The 14,876-nt window shown below is 24.6% G+C and overlaps 1 protein-coding gene across 2 annotated transcripts; it reads right to left on the reverse strand.

Annotated features, from left to right (window-relative positions):
* Positions 1-1,819: 1,819 nt before the first annotated feature.
* LOC114185975 (protein FLOWERING LOCUS T 1-like) lies at positions 1,820-6,381 on the reverse strand. 2 transcript variants are annotated; one of them, XM_085672857.1, is made up of 4 exons: positions 6,178-6,381; positions 5,983-6,044; positions 2,620-2,660; positions 1,820-2,303 (listed from the first exon to the last, which is right to left on the reverse strand). In XM_085672857.1, exons 1-4 carry the CDS (start codon positions 6,340-6,342, stop codon positions 2,074-2,076), a joined length of 498 nt encoding a protein of 165 aa, XP_085528983.1. In that variant the 5' UTR covers positions 6,343-6,381; the 3' UTR covers positions 1,820-2,073. The 2 variants fall into 2 exon arrangements, with proteins under 2 accessions (XP_085528983.1, XP_027929767.1); XM_028073966.2 differs by having other exon boundaries at positions 6,142-6,381.
* Positions 6,382-14,876: the final 8,495 nt, after the last annotated feature.

The raw sequence follows: 14,876 nt of genomic DNA on the forward strand, positions 1-14,876 counted from the left end.
TCTAGTTCGAAACTGAATATGAATTGTTTGCTTCGTGTTATTTTTAATGTAAAAAAATTAAGTGAAAATAAATAAATAAAGATCCGTAAAATCTATAACAACTTTTTTCTTATTACATCAATTGGTTTAAGTGCTTATAGATATATTTTCTAACATTTTTGTTGATTAATATTTTAAGATAAATTTGTTTGTAACTTTAAATTTTCAAAATTTAGTGAAAGAAAAAAGAACTTGTATTACAGTCTAGTAAACCTTGATATATGTTCAAAATTTTATTTATAACAACGTGAAAACAATAAGTATAATAGAAGATAAGAAAAAGCTACACTCGAATGGTCATAATAGCAATTTTTCAAACCACTATTTGATATTGATAGATGAGAAGATTGAGGAAAATAAAAAATATGTAAAACATTGTTTTTAAACTCGTCTCTTTTAAGATGAAACATGTATGCGTTAGCTATGTCAATAAATTTTTAACAATTTCAACTTTAAAAAAAAAAAATGAACTGTTTCCGGATTAAAAATGCTTCAAATTTTTTTTAAAATTTGGATGACAAATTTAAAATAAAAAAGAATAAAAAGTTATTTTTAAATTTGAAGAATTTAAAGTGTGAATTTTAAATTTAAGAAATAAAAATGTTACTTCCTGAATTTGGGTACTGAAATAAATTTTGGTGTAAATTTGAATGACTACAAAGATTTAAGAAAAAAAAATTACTATATTTAGTAATATGTTTTACCATTCAGATTAATATAGTTAGACACGTCAGTAACAGTAAGTGTAATATTAATAATGGATAGGAACTAAAATAAATTGCTAAAATTTGTGAAAACAAATTAAATTTTAAGAACTAAAAAAATATTCAAATTTTATATATATAAAACATTATTTTCGTTTGATTCTAAAAACTTAGCAAGAAACATCTTTCTTCAAATAACTTCTAGATTCCTTTCTTTATAAAGAAGGTTTTCTTAGAGAAAGTTGACTAAAGTAGCTTTTGAAAGTACGTGACATTCGTTGATATGTCAGCCACCCCAATTCTATCAAAATTAATATCACATTTACATATAAAGTTTGTAAATAATATTAGTAAACAGTTTTTCCATCTGCTTCATAAAAAAAACAAATAATTTTGCTCCAAAAATCTACGGGCACAGATGTAGTAATTAACATATTTCACATAAATATTTTATATAATATGATCACTTTACAATAAAAATAATATCATAGATGTGTGTGCTTTTTTTCAACACATCTATGTACAATAAAAATAATAAAAATTTGGATTTATATATATATATATATATATATATATATATATATATATATATATATATATATAATGTTTGTGAGAGTGTGTGTATGCTTCAAGCCAAGTGGGATTATAAAATTCTTTATCCCAATGAACTATTAATTAGGCCTACATATATCTACACTTGGGCTTAGTACCACTGGTCCAATCTATTGGTCCATTAGGCATTTCTATTGTGGATCGTGAAACTTCACCCATGAGACACTAAGATCACATGCAAAAAATATACTTATGTTAGGGTGATATATATATATATATATATATCATCGACAATTTAATATTGAAGTTATAAATGTACGAGTTAGAGATCAAATCCTTGTTATATGGATGCTAGTAAAGATGTGTCACTAGTGAGAATGAGTGGAGTTTGGATATTATTGGAACATGTTTGTGTTTTCATAGAGAAAAGAATAATAATGAAACAAACAACAAATTATGTAATTTATGATTCTGATACATATTAAGGAGTAAATTTTAAATTCAATTCAATTTTATAAAATCAGTTTGAAAGATAAGATTTGTTTTTACTTATATAATTATAAAATAACATTATTTATATTCAATGTCGAACTTCTAATAAAGGTGACATCGCTTGATACATAAAGCTACCAACCAAATACATACTTCACGTTCTATTTATGAAAATCTCATTCTGATAACCTAAGTTCTAAACACTTATACTCTCCATCAAAGATCTTATGTTATTTTAGTATGAAACTTAGACTTGTATAGTACATATAAATCTCTATGATGATGATTATAAGATGAGTCTCCTTCCCCCAGAACCAGATTGACGTTGGCAATTGAAGTAGATAGCAGCAACTGGTGGTCCAAGATTGTAATATTCGGCAAAATCTCTGGTGATGAAATTTTGACGCCACCCAGGAGCATGTATGGACTGTCTACCAGGTTGTTTAAACAACACAAATACTAAACGATGAATCCCTGATGTTGGTCTTGGACTTTCATAACTCACAATCTCTTCTCCTGTCAAATTAATATATATTGTTGGAAATAGCTCAAGTGTGAGTCAAAGTCTAACATTGGATATAATAGACAAAGTTAAACACTATATAAGAATAAAGACCCATAACACTATTGTTTTAAGATTTTGGTGTAAAAGTGATATCAAATATTTTATATGTGTAAGACTAATGTCATATATATCCATATGAAATTACAATCTCTTATAACCATATATGTAAAAGAATATATAACCCAACATATATATGATGGTTAATAATAAAAAAACAATAGAAGAAAGTAGTAATAAAAATAAAAATAAAAGAGTTCAGGTACGTACCAAAGTTTGTCCCTGTTGTTGCTGGAATGTTGATTACCATCCTAAAGATCCATCGAAGAAAAAGAAATAGCGTTTTAGACTAATTCTAACATAATCGTAATTATAACTTACTAATTATTTTAAAAAATTGATGTATACTAACAAACACAAAGAATTGATAGCATACATACATTTTTTTAAACAAAGGAACTTTAGCAAGTTATATCTTACGTATTTTAGAAGTATGTTAGCAAATTTTTATTATGTATTTTAAAATATACTTAAAGGGTAGCTTCTTAACATAATCCTTAAAAACTAAAAAAGATTATTGGCTCAGTGATGTTGTAAGTTCAAAAGAGTTAATTTTGATCTTATTTTCTTTTACCATTTAAAAATTATACTTATTAATTACAATAGTTAGAAAGAAAAAAAAAGGTGAATAATAATTCTTTTAATGTTAACTTGATCCGTAGACATAGATCAATAATATATATATATATATATATATATATATATATATATATATATATATATATATATATATATAATGTAAATTATTTTTTAAAATATAGACATATCAGAGATGTTAGCGGGCTGAACTTGATAGATCTGAATAAATTCATTACCCAATATCAGGTTGGGTTGACATTTTCTGCATTTTTTACACTAATCTGAATCCAACTCAGCCCATTGTTGAGTAAATTAGATTGGGTTCTATCAATTGGTCAAAATTTTGATTTTTTTTATTAATAGGTGTAATTATTAAGTATCAATCTACGTAAAAGATAATATAATCTTTACAAAAGATTGATTAAGCTTCAATTAAATCAATACATCAATGAAAACTTTGTTCAAATTAATTCTCGACAAAAACTAATAATATAACATAATTTGTCCACAGTACATGTATAAAAATGATTCTAAGTTGGGTTTCTCACTCATACTACACTTATTACATGAAATCGTATGAAAATGAATTAGTTTGGACTGAATTGGATTTTACTCGATAAAAAAAATTAAATGTTAACATAATCTATAAATATATAAAAAAGATTCTATTTGTGTTCACATTTTAAAATATCAATTTTATTATTTAAAATATAATTATTTATTACATTTTTTAAAATTGACCATTATTTTTACAAGTTTTTTCTTAAATCATCTATCTTTGCTTTTTCTTTTTTTCTCTGTTTATCAACCATTATTCTCTAAACTTTTCTGATATATTAACTTAAAAACAATACATTATCATCACCTATGAATATAATATCACGCATATTTAAAAAATGCGTACATACAGGCGTGACAACGCTTATATGTACACTAGTATAATTGAATCATCGGATTTTTCGATCCAGACAAACAGTCTTACACACAATTATTAAGTAATTTTGATTGTAAAGATAATCTTTTATGACATAAATTCAATCTTACTTTTAAAATAAACTATTCTAGTTCTAGTTAATGATTATAGTTAAAGTAATCATTGTAATAATCATTAGTCATTATAAAATAAAAATAAAAAAACAAATAATAAGAATTGACGAAACGAGATTAAAAGTTATATATAACTAAAAAAAACATAATTACAAAAACTAATAAGTTTTCATAATTACATTTTTCTTTTAATTATTTATCATTTTTAATTTTGATTCAATGATTTTTTTTTTCTATCATATTAACACAGTAATTCAACATACGTTTTATTGAAAGAAAAGAAAATGTTATGGATGTAAAAGTTTAAAACTATTATATTGGAGTGAAAGTAGAAAAATAGGTTTTTTTTTTTTTTGTTGAAGTAAACTGTTATTACAATATTTTATTATTTATTGAAGTTTATTAAAAATCACAAATATATATATATATATATATATATATATATATATAGCTTTCATATTACAAAAGAAAAAGTCTACGTGTGGGTTGATGTAAGTCTTTCTCATTAATAAAATATAAAGTATGATAATTAATATTTTTATAAATTGATTATCGGTTACTAACTCTGAATCCTATCCATTTAGTTTTCAACAAGTTCTGATCAATGAAGTGTGTATCAAGAAAAAGTTATGTTAGAAAATGTGTTGTTAACTTGTTAGTCCTCTTTTCTTAAAACTTGTAAGTACTCCTCTTTTAGAAAAATAACTTCCCTATACAAAAAGATTTTAATAGTGTAAAATAAATAAAAAGTGTGTTGAATAAAAAAAATAATAGTTGTTATATTTTTCACTCATAACATAAATTACACCATATTACAAATGATCAAAATTAAACTAAAAAGGTAAATTGGCAAGTTATATCTGTAACTTATATCAGTTATTTTACGTTTGTTCAATCATTTTGTCGATATTTTAAGAAGTTATGTAGTTAAATTGGTTGCATTATAAAATAAACAAGAAAAAAATTATGACGACCGAAACGAATACCCATCGAAGGCCCATTGGGCCATGACATGACGCACCCCTCTCTTTATCCATTCTATTTTTTTTCTCTCTCTCACCCTATGATCCATGGGTTGAAAAAACAAATTTCAACTATAAAATATATTCCAAAAAGTTAGAAAATGTTTTTAGGTTTTTTAATTATACATTTATTTTTATTTTTATTTTTATTTTTAAATCATGTAATTGGAAATGTATTTTCAAATTGTACAATGAAAAATGTTAAAAATAATTTAATGATTTTTTAACAACTAAATTTCGACAATCTTCTTTTATGATTAGTGACATATTTTAAGTGACTTTTTATTTTTCTATTTTCTCATTTTTATGTATTCTAAAACAAATTAAAAAATATCATTTCAGGTTGTAAAAAAAATTATTAAAATTTAGTTGTCAAAATATTATTGTCCAGTTAGTTTTTCTTTGACTTTTATACATATATATTTAGGAAAATTACATTGTGATTCCTATTTTTTGACTCTCATCATTTACTTTATGATGTGACTTAGTGTGGATCATTGATTTTTTTAAAGAAAAAAAATAATAATATATTAATCAATAACTCACACTAAACCATGTCAGAAAATAAAAGAATCAGAAAAATGAGAATCATATATTTTTCATAAGTTTAGGAAGAAAGTTTGAGCTGCATAAAAGAAGCTCCTCGGTATATAACAAACCTGAAAACACAAGCACTCACATAGTGCTGGTGACGATGTTTGTGGTGTTCAATGGATTCAAAAACCAAGACAAAGAGGATACAATTATGCAGAAAATTCAATATCTCTTTACATTCCAACACCATCTATCTATTTATATCTATTTATTAATCAGATAAGTTTTTCATATCTAATATCTAAATCCTAAATCTTAAACCCTAATTTATATAGCTTAAAAAATAAGCAAGTGATTGAGATAAGAATTGTATTGAGAAGTTAATAATTACCAGTGAAGATATTCCCTCATAGTTGGGTTACTTGGGCTGGGTGCATCAGGGTCCACCATGACCTGCAAGATTAGTATACATGCATGAATGAGCATGATTTAGCTTAATGAAGAAGATGAGAAGTTTGATTTTAGGTTTAAGAAAAGTAAAAGGTTGTACCAAAGTGTAAAGGGTCCTGAGATCATCTCCACCAACCTCAACTCTTGGAGGGATGATTATTTGGGAGGGTTTGAGTTCACCACTGTTGATCACTTCTTTGTTATGGTTGTACACAACTCTCAGAGGAATCGAACATGCAAATGGTTCCACCACATCTCCTATTACACGTCCAACAACAAGAGGGTTCGTTGTTCCACGCATTATTTCAATCTTATTTGCTTTTCTTTTCTCACTTTCCTATAATTCATATCAAGGACATGGCTTCCATTTATATATATGCAACTGCTGTAACATCATCAGATTCTCATTTTTTTCTTTTCATTTTGTTCTGGAAGGACTTCCAACATGTTTTAAGCGTTTAACGATTATCTTTTTTCTGTAGGAAAATTATCCTATAATTTTTTTTTTGACTCTTATTTTTTATTTTTTGAGATAATTTAGTATGAGTCATTGATTCTTTTAAAGAAAAATATAGTTATATATTAATTCATGACTCACAATAAATCATATCAAAAAATAAAGGATATAAGTCAAAAGATAAAAACCATAATATCATTATACTTTTCGGTTTTCGGTATATATGCTTGAGAAAAAAACTAAAATTTTGCGGTACAAATTGTGTAACAAGCATATATATATATATATATATATATATATATATATATATATATATATATATATATATATATAAAAGTGTGTGTGTATAAGCACATTAACATGCATTTGCATTGAATAGCCAAAAAAAAATTATGACATAATTAAGATCACTACTGGTTGTAAACTGTGATGTAAAACTTTCATTCATCATCTTATAGTACTTCTCACAGGATTAATGGAATACTAACACATAAATAAGAGCAGTGTTTGATGGTCCCTCACACTGTATTACTGGAAATCTATGACTTAAATATAAAAATTAAAGACGTGTATTGGATTAGGGTTCAAATTCTATTTGAAAAAGTATTTTACATGTATAATTTTCCTTACTTTTATATTTCTTAATATAACTTTAAACAAAGTACTAACTCTATATATTTTACATGTTTTTATATATTATTCTTATACTTAAATATGTTTTTGGTCCCTCAAGTTTCAGTAAAATTTGGAATTACTCCCTCTTCGAAACTTTATACCAATTTAGTCCTTCATCCTTAAAAGTGCGTGAATTTAGTGCTTTTAACCAAATTTTGTTAAGTTTATCTGACGTTTCAAGTGCATTTCATGATAGTATTTGAATCGTTTACACCATTTGACACATTTTCGTTTTAATATTAACTCAAATATTATTATAAGATGCGTTTAAAATGTCAAATAAACTTAACAAAAATTAATAAAAAGGACTAAATCCACGCATTTCTAAAGATGAAGGACTGGATTGGTATAAAGTTTCAAAGAGACACTAATTTCAAAATTCACTGAAATTTGAGGGACTAAAAACATATTTAACCCAAAAAAAAAATTTACATTTCAAAAAAAATAACTCTCAAAATCCTTTTATACTTTACACATTTTTTTATTATAAATATTTTGATATCATAAATTATATATTCTCCACTGAGTTTGTTCTCACTCAATCATTTTCTCTCAATATAGAAGTTGTGTACAAAGAAATAAGGTTATTGTCGATATATATGTATAAAGAGAGAATATAGAACAAAAAATTGTTCACAATAAAGGTTTGGATTCTTTCACCTTTTGAATCTTCCTATCAAAATTTAGTAATCGAGTTTCATGACCTCAGAGTATTGCCATCATTAAGGTCGAGTTTTGAGATCATTTTTCAAAATAACTAATGCATTATTTGACTTTCTTTGTTCAATGCAAGGTTTATACACCTTATTTTCTTAATTAATAATAATTTAGATACTACTTATTTTTATTTCATAAGTGACTTTGATTTTTCTTAATACACTCTTCATCTCTACCACTATCTTAGAATGTTATAACTGAAATTCGTTCCTTGTTGAATTGAAGTATTATCAATTTCATTATTTAAGTTTGTTAGACTTTGTAAAGCCCTTTTCCTTTTGTTATTAATAAAGCTTGTTATCTATCTACATAATATTCTCTTTTATATATAAGTTTCTCATTTTTCTTTTCATTTTCATCTTTTTCAAGATAAAAAGGTATAAATAAAAAGAATAAATGCTAGTTAAACATATTTCAGTTAACAACTTTTAAGTTTTGTTGATGAGTAAATATAACGTTTAGAGACGAATTTAAATTCTCTATTGTATCTTTATAATACACTGATTACCACTAATTTTAACTTTTTAAAATATATTAAAAAAATATTTAAAATATTAACACAATATATTTTTAATGTTCAATAAAAAACAACACTACAAAAATCAATAAAAAATTTAGATTCGTTTAAAGACTCGTATTTAAAAATGTTATTTTGACGTTAAACCTAATTGATTATAAAAACCTCTAAACCTAACTGTTGTAATTGATTATGCAAGTTTCTAAACTTTATTGTCATACGCTTTAGTTAATCAATATGTATGTCAACTTTTTTTATCAATAAACTAAAATAATATTCAAAATGATCAATTCTTTGTAAAATTTATAAATAGCAACACAATTTATGTTAAAATAACACAGGGATCAATGGTTATACTTAGGTCATGATTTTAGCTTGTCATTATTAGCCAAACATTAAAAACATAAAACAAAAATTAAAATGAAAGACATTATATAAGAGCAAGGAGATACCTTTGTATACGAAATCTTTTTTATCCTGAAGTTTTTTTTTCCTCTTGCAACCCTTATTCACGCAAACCTTTCAAAAGAAAACTTAAATGTAATAATATGTGAAAAATGATCTCTACTTAATTTCCAGCTTATGATTCGATTAGATAGTCTACTATTAATTTGGCATACCATTATATTCGTTTAAGTTGGTGAGCAAGATCATTATACGAAAAATTAGACCAATCAACGAATCAAATATGTTAACAAGTACAAAACTCTATCGGAAATGCAAAATTATATATTATATATGGCTACTGACTGTCAAAAGTTCATCGTAAAATTTTATTAATGATATAAAATACATCGGTAATTATTGACAGCCCAAATCTTTCTTCATCTTTTTCTTCTTCTAATTTGTTTTTCGTCTTCTTTCTATTATTTTTCTTCCTCCTTTGTTGTTCGTTATTGTTATTGTCACTGCTGCTGCATCCTCCACCTTTGACTCCTCCTCCTCTTTCTCTTTATTTTTCCCCTCCTCCTTCTTCACTTATTCTTCTCTTCTATTCATCCTCCTGCATTTAATAATTTATAACACACTCTTAGTCCTATTTAGCAAGAAAATAAGACATATTTTACCGACTAAAATACCAACAAATTTTAAAGATTTTAATGAACGATGGATTTATCAATGAATTTTCAAAAGTTAAATTACCAATAGATTTATCAAAAAAAAAAAATATTCAAAAGTTCAATTACCAATATTTAAAAAAAAACACTACAGACGAATTTATCAATGGATTTTATGACAATATGGATTTTATGACAATATGGATTTTATGACAATATGATCAAAGTTGAAGCAATAACTTTGGCCTCCATTTTTCAGATGAATTTTTAGAACAAAAATATTCGACAATAATAAAAATTTGCATTACCAATGACTTCATTACCAATGAAATATTCATCTGTAATTAAAATCCTTAAATTTGGTGATAAATTCTATTTTACAAAAAAGAAAAAATTCCATCGATAAAATTTGTTAATAAATCCTATTTTACAAACATATTCTTTTTATTGATAAAATTTCATCAATAATATAATATTTTCTTACAATGGATGAACACTCAAATTTAATATCAATAATCGATCTTTCAACAAAGAATTTACCTAAAAAAATTAAATACAATTAAAACATAAGTCTAATTATCATAAGAAATTAACACTACTGCATCGAATTAAAAATCATAAAACAATAAATTTATGAATATTTTTTTTCTTTATATTTTGTATAGTTTTTTATTTTTATTCAATATAAAATTTATATATATACCTTAAATTAGGTGTGTATTTCGGATTATTAAAATGGTACGAAGTACATTCAAGATTTTATATTTTTATTTTACAAGTTTGTGGGTAAATTGGTTATTGTATTGTTTGTATGGGATTGTTGGAGTCCCTCATTGAAAAATGATTTGTTTTTGAATCAAATTTATTTTTTATTTTATGAATATGTGAAGCATAGTATGATGGTCCACTTATACTTTTTTTTTGAGGGAGTAAGAAATAAAGAGAGAATTTCCTTATTCTAGATTTGTGGAGGCAGATACGAAAGTAGATGATAAAATTCTTCGCTGATTCAATTATTCGAAAATATGCAAAGTATCATTGTCAGAATATGTCCACTCGTAGCAAAAATAACAATGACAATGTATAATAACTTTTCTTAAATATTATATTGTCACTTCAATTTCGATAATGAGATCATTAAATTATAGTTTATATCAAAAAAATTTAAAATTGAACCATAATATGAGGTAAATACATTATTTTATCTCTTTTTGCAAAATTTTAAATTCAACTAAGTCTGAAAATGAATATTATATTGATTTATCCCCAATTACTTTATTGTTACTTTAATTTCACACGTTACATCGAAAGATTCACGTCAAATAAAAATAAGACAATTTTATAATATATAATTAAGATATAAATTTTATTTTATAAGTTAATTTTGTAGAGTTGAATTAGACACAAATATTACGAAATTTCAGATTTCTGGGAACGAAGAATGTATGATACTTATCTTATGAAAATGTGAAAGTTACGTAATTGTGTGGTGACGGTGACTATGATATTTATTTATGTGGAAGTAAGAAATAAAGATAGAATTTTGTTATTATTCTAAATGCGTGGAGGCAAATGATAAATTGTTGAGTGATTCAAACATATTCTAAAATGTGCAAAGTATGATTTTAAGAATATCTTCTTTTGTTTCTCCACTCCAAGAGCTAAAAGGTGGCATAAAGTAAGAATCAGAATTTTTAATATCACATTTTGCTTTTCTAAATCTATATCTATCCAACATATTCTTTTATTTTCGATCCACATGATTTTTTTTCTTCCTTTTCACAATATCCCTCTCAAATATTCTGTTTATATATGAGTACAATAATTTCATATAGAAAGTTTCTAGCTTTGTAATTACATTAATATACAAATATTATGTTTCAAAGGATATAATCCTTTTAATGTTTTTTAATTCTTATTATTAACTTTGATTAGTTTGGGATGAAATCCCTAATAAAGTAATAAAATCAATTAACATGATTGAGTGTGTAGTGATATATCAATTATTATTTTATATAAATTAGGTAATCAAACATAATTTATTTTATTTTTAATATATTATAATAAATATTGTGCTTTCTTTTTTAAAAAATGTGATGATAATATTTAAGAAACAAATTGCAGTACAAATAATAATCATTGCTTGTGACATGATAGTGAAATAAATTATATACTTCTATAAAAAAAAATTGAGTTAAAAGTATAAAATGTTTCAAAACTAAAAATTAGAGTTCATAATATACTAAAGTAAATAACATGCAATTATCTTACTTACATAACATAATTGAATTATATATGTATCCAAAAATAATTTAAAACACTGTGCAGAGGAAAAGAGAAAGAAGAAAAATAGAAGAATGAGGGTGTTATTTTGAAGAACATATAAAGTAGAAAAAGAAGAAAAGAAAATAAATATTTTGAAGAGAAAATTGAAGAGGATGAATATTTTGGAAGTGAATCAGAGAAATGCAGTGTTTGTGGTACCTGAAAATGTCAACGGAATCATTTTAGTTAGCAAAACCTGGAAAGCAAGAGAGAAAGAGGAAACAGCTTTTTCAGTATCTTCCTAAGAGGAATCTTTCAAAGTTTGGAGAAGACAAAGTTTGAAATATTCTTTTTCCTTTTTTTTTCCTAGGTTTCTTTTCAATCACCTTTCTTTGTTGCAAAATATTTTCTTTGGTTTTTCGTGCTGATTAATCACCAGTTCAGCAAAAGTGTGGACTTATTAAAATGCAGAAGAAGGATCATTAATTTTTCTATAGTTAAATTTTAATATAATTGATTTTATATACTACCAAACATTATTAAAATTGAAAATGCAGAGTTGGTATAGGAAAAAATGTTGTTAGTTAGGAATATAAAGCAGCGTCCCATAAGTTCATATTTCTAGTCCCATACTTGTTTGGACCGAAAGAGTAAAAAAAAATTAAGAAAAAGATGATTCAAAATGTTTAAATGGATTTTAATCTTTCGGTGAGTCGGTTCATCATTGGTTTGAGTAGGATTGGGTTAAAAATTTTCAGTTTTTTCAAAAGTAAGTTAAACTTAATCTGGATTCGAGCCGGGTTGAAGGTGAATTGAACTTCACTTAACCTGGTGATTCAAGCCGGATTCAAGATGATGACTTATAACCCACCAACAACATTTTATTAATTTTTATCATTTTTTTTAAATTATTATGATTATTTATTACTTTTAATCATATACATTAACAAATTGATTTTTTAGATATTAGGATGTTCAATAATGTTTTAATAGTTTGGTTTGGATGTTTAATTTATCTGCTTTGTCAAGTTATATATGTTGATATTTAAATGTTTAACTACTATATTTATAATAATATTTGAATAATTAGGTAAACACTTTAGATATACTATTATAAAAAAATAAATTAAGTCAATCCACTCTCAAATAAATATATAAAATATATTGTAAAATAAAATATTTGTAAATGAGTTAATCCATTAACTCATCAACATTTGGTAAATTGATTCTAAAATTTTTGACTCAAAAAAAACAAGTTGAGTTGATACTCTTTTATCTTAACCTGTAGTGATCCAATTCGTATGAGCTAGATTAACTCATTTTAATATCTCTACTTTTAGTATATATGAGAAGCTTCACCCTTTAACTTTAATTGATATTTAATATTGTTACACTGTAATGCAAAATTTAATTTTGGACTATAAAATTCATAACGGAAAATTATATTTTGAATTATATTTTAAATTTGCATCACCATTATACAATCCAGAGTATGAATTTTATATATCATACAATCTAAAATATAATTTCCATTTTAAATTATCTTTTAAATTTGCATACAGATTATATAATTAAAAATATAAATTTGTATTATGGTCAGAACGTAATATGCCGAATTTACATTATGGATGTAAAGTTTCAAATGCAAATATACATTTCATATTATGAAATTCAAAATATATAAAATTAATATTTCTGAATTACAATCTAAAATATCTAAGTATTACATAATCGAAACTATAATTAAAATAAAAAAAAATCATATATCATTCTTTTCTATTAATTTCAAATGCGGTATAATTAAAATTTTAGAAAGTATAGGGTGGTGAAAGAAAACATAGAGGTGCAGGAAGAAATTCCTTGATAAGAGAAATGATGTTGATCTTTTCTATCACCCCTATAGTATGAACTAAAAGAGACCTTACTTAAAAAACATTTTTATCCTAATGTTGCATTAAAAAAATTTAACTAGGAAACAGAATTGTATTATCTTTTTCTAATTGAGTTTATATTAAACCACATTTGTAATTTTTTGTTTTAAAATAAATAAGTATTCCCTTTATGTTTTCAGTAAAATGATATACATACTTATACTTATCTTCTAAATAAACATTCATTCCTCATGTTTTTAGTAACTACACATATTTAACTTATATTTTCCTAAAAAAATGCCAGTCAACTCCCTTAATTGTTTTAAAATGTTACATTAACTAAAATTTAAATTAAAAAAATTATAAATTGAAAATATAAAAATTAAATATTTTCTGTAAACAAACAAATTGAATGGTTTCAATATGATAAGGTGAGCGTCATAAAGATTAAAATGTTAAAATATTAGGGAGATGAAGGTCATTTATCCAAAAACATAATATGCATTTAAAAACTAGAGAGAAGTTTGAAGGTTCAGCAAAATGAGCTTATGAATTACCTCAAGCCATCACAAGCTCAAGTTAAATAGAGTTGATAAAATGAAATATTTTATAATAAATTAAAAAATAGAACTCGAATTGGACTGATTTTTTATCTTTTAATTCAGTGTACATTATATATTATATGAAATCTTTAATTATTCATTATGAAGTTTAATTCTTATATATTATGTATTGCTAAATACATAAAAGAAATAAAAAAATAATATTTATTTTAAAAATTTAATATGTTTAACACACTAACTCATTGTGAAACTATCTTTCTGAACTAATATTTTCAATATCGTATGAATTAAAAATGCATATTGAAGTTTTAATGTGGCGGTTTGTCCAATACATATTGGCTTTTCAAAGCAATTAACTTCATAGAAGCTTGACTTGAATAACTTGGAACATGTAAGAGGTGCTATAAAGGAAGACCAGTCAAAGGATGTGTAGTGCACAAAATACACTCCTATGAAACCGAAAATCCAAAAAAAATAGTGTATCAAGGCTCAACCCTCCATTACAAGCTTATAACAGTGTATTTCATACATATTTTGTCTAGACACAAGTTTTCCTAGCCCATTAAGCTAAAGACTAATTTCGTTCCTTGTACAACTCTGCTATGACCACCATAATAAAATCAAATACAAGTTCTCTATTATTGTATACATCATTCTCACGAACGCAAAAATGTTAACTACGACTACTGATCAGATCAAGCTAACAAACAGA

Source organism: Vigna unguiculata, chromosome 5, assembly GCF_037176805.1.
Source record: "Vigna unguiculata cultivar grain cowpea cultivar isolate G323 ecotype 2 chromosome 5, ASM3717680v1, whole genome shotgun sequence".
NCBI classification, from domain to species: domain Eukaryota; kingdom Viridiplantae; phylum Streptophyta; class Magnoliopsida; order Fabales; family Fabaceae; genus Vigna; species Vigna unguiculata.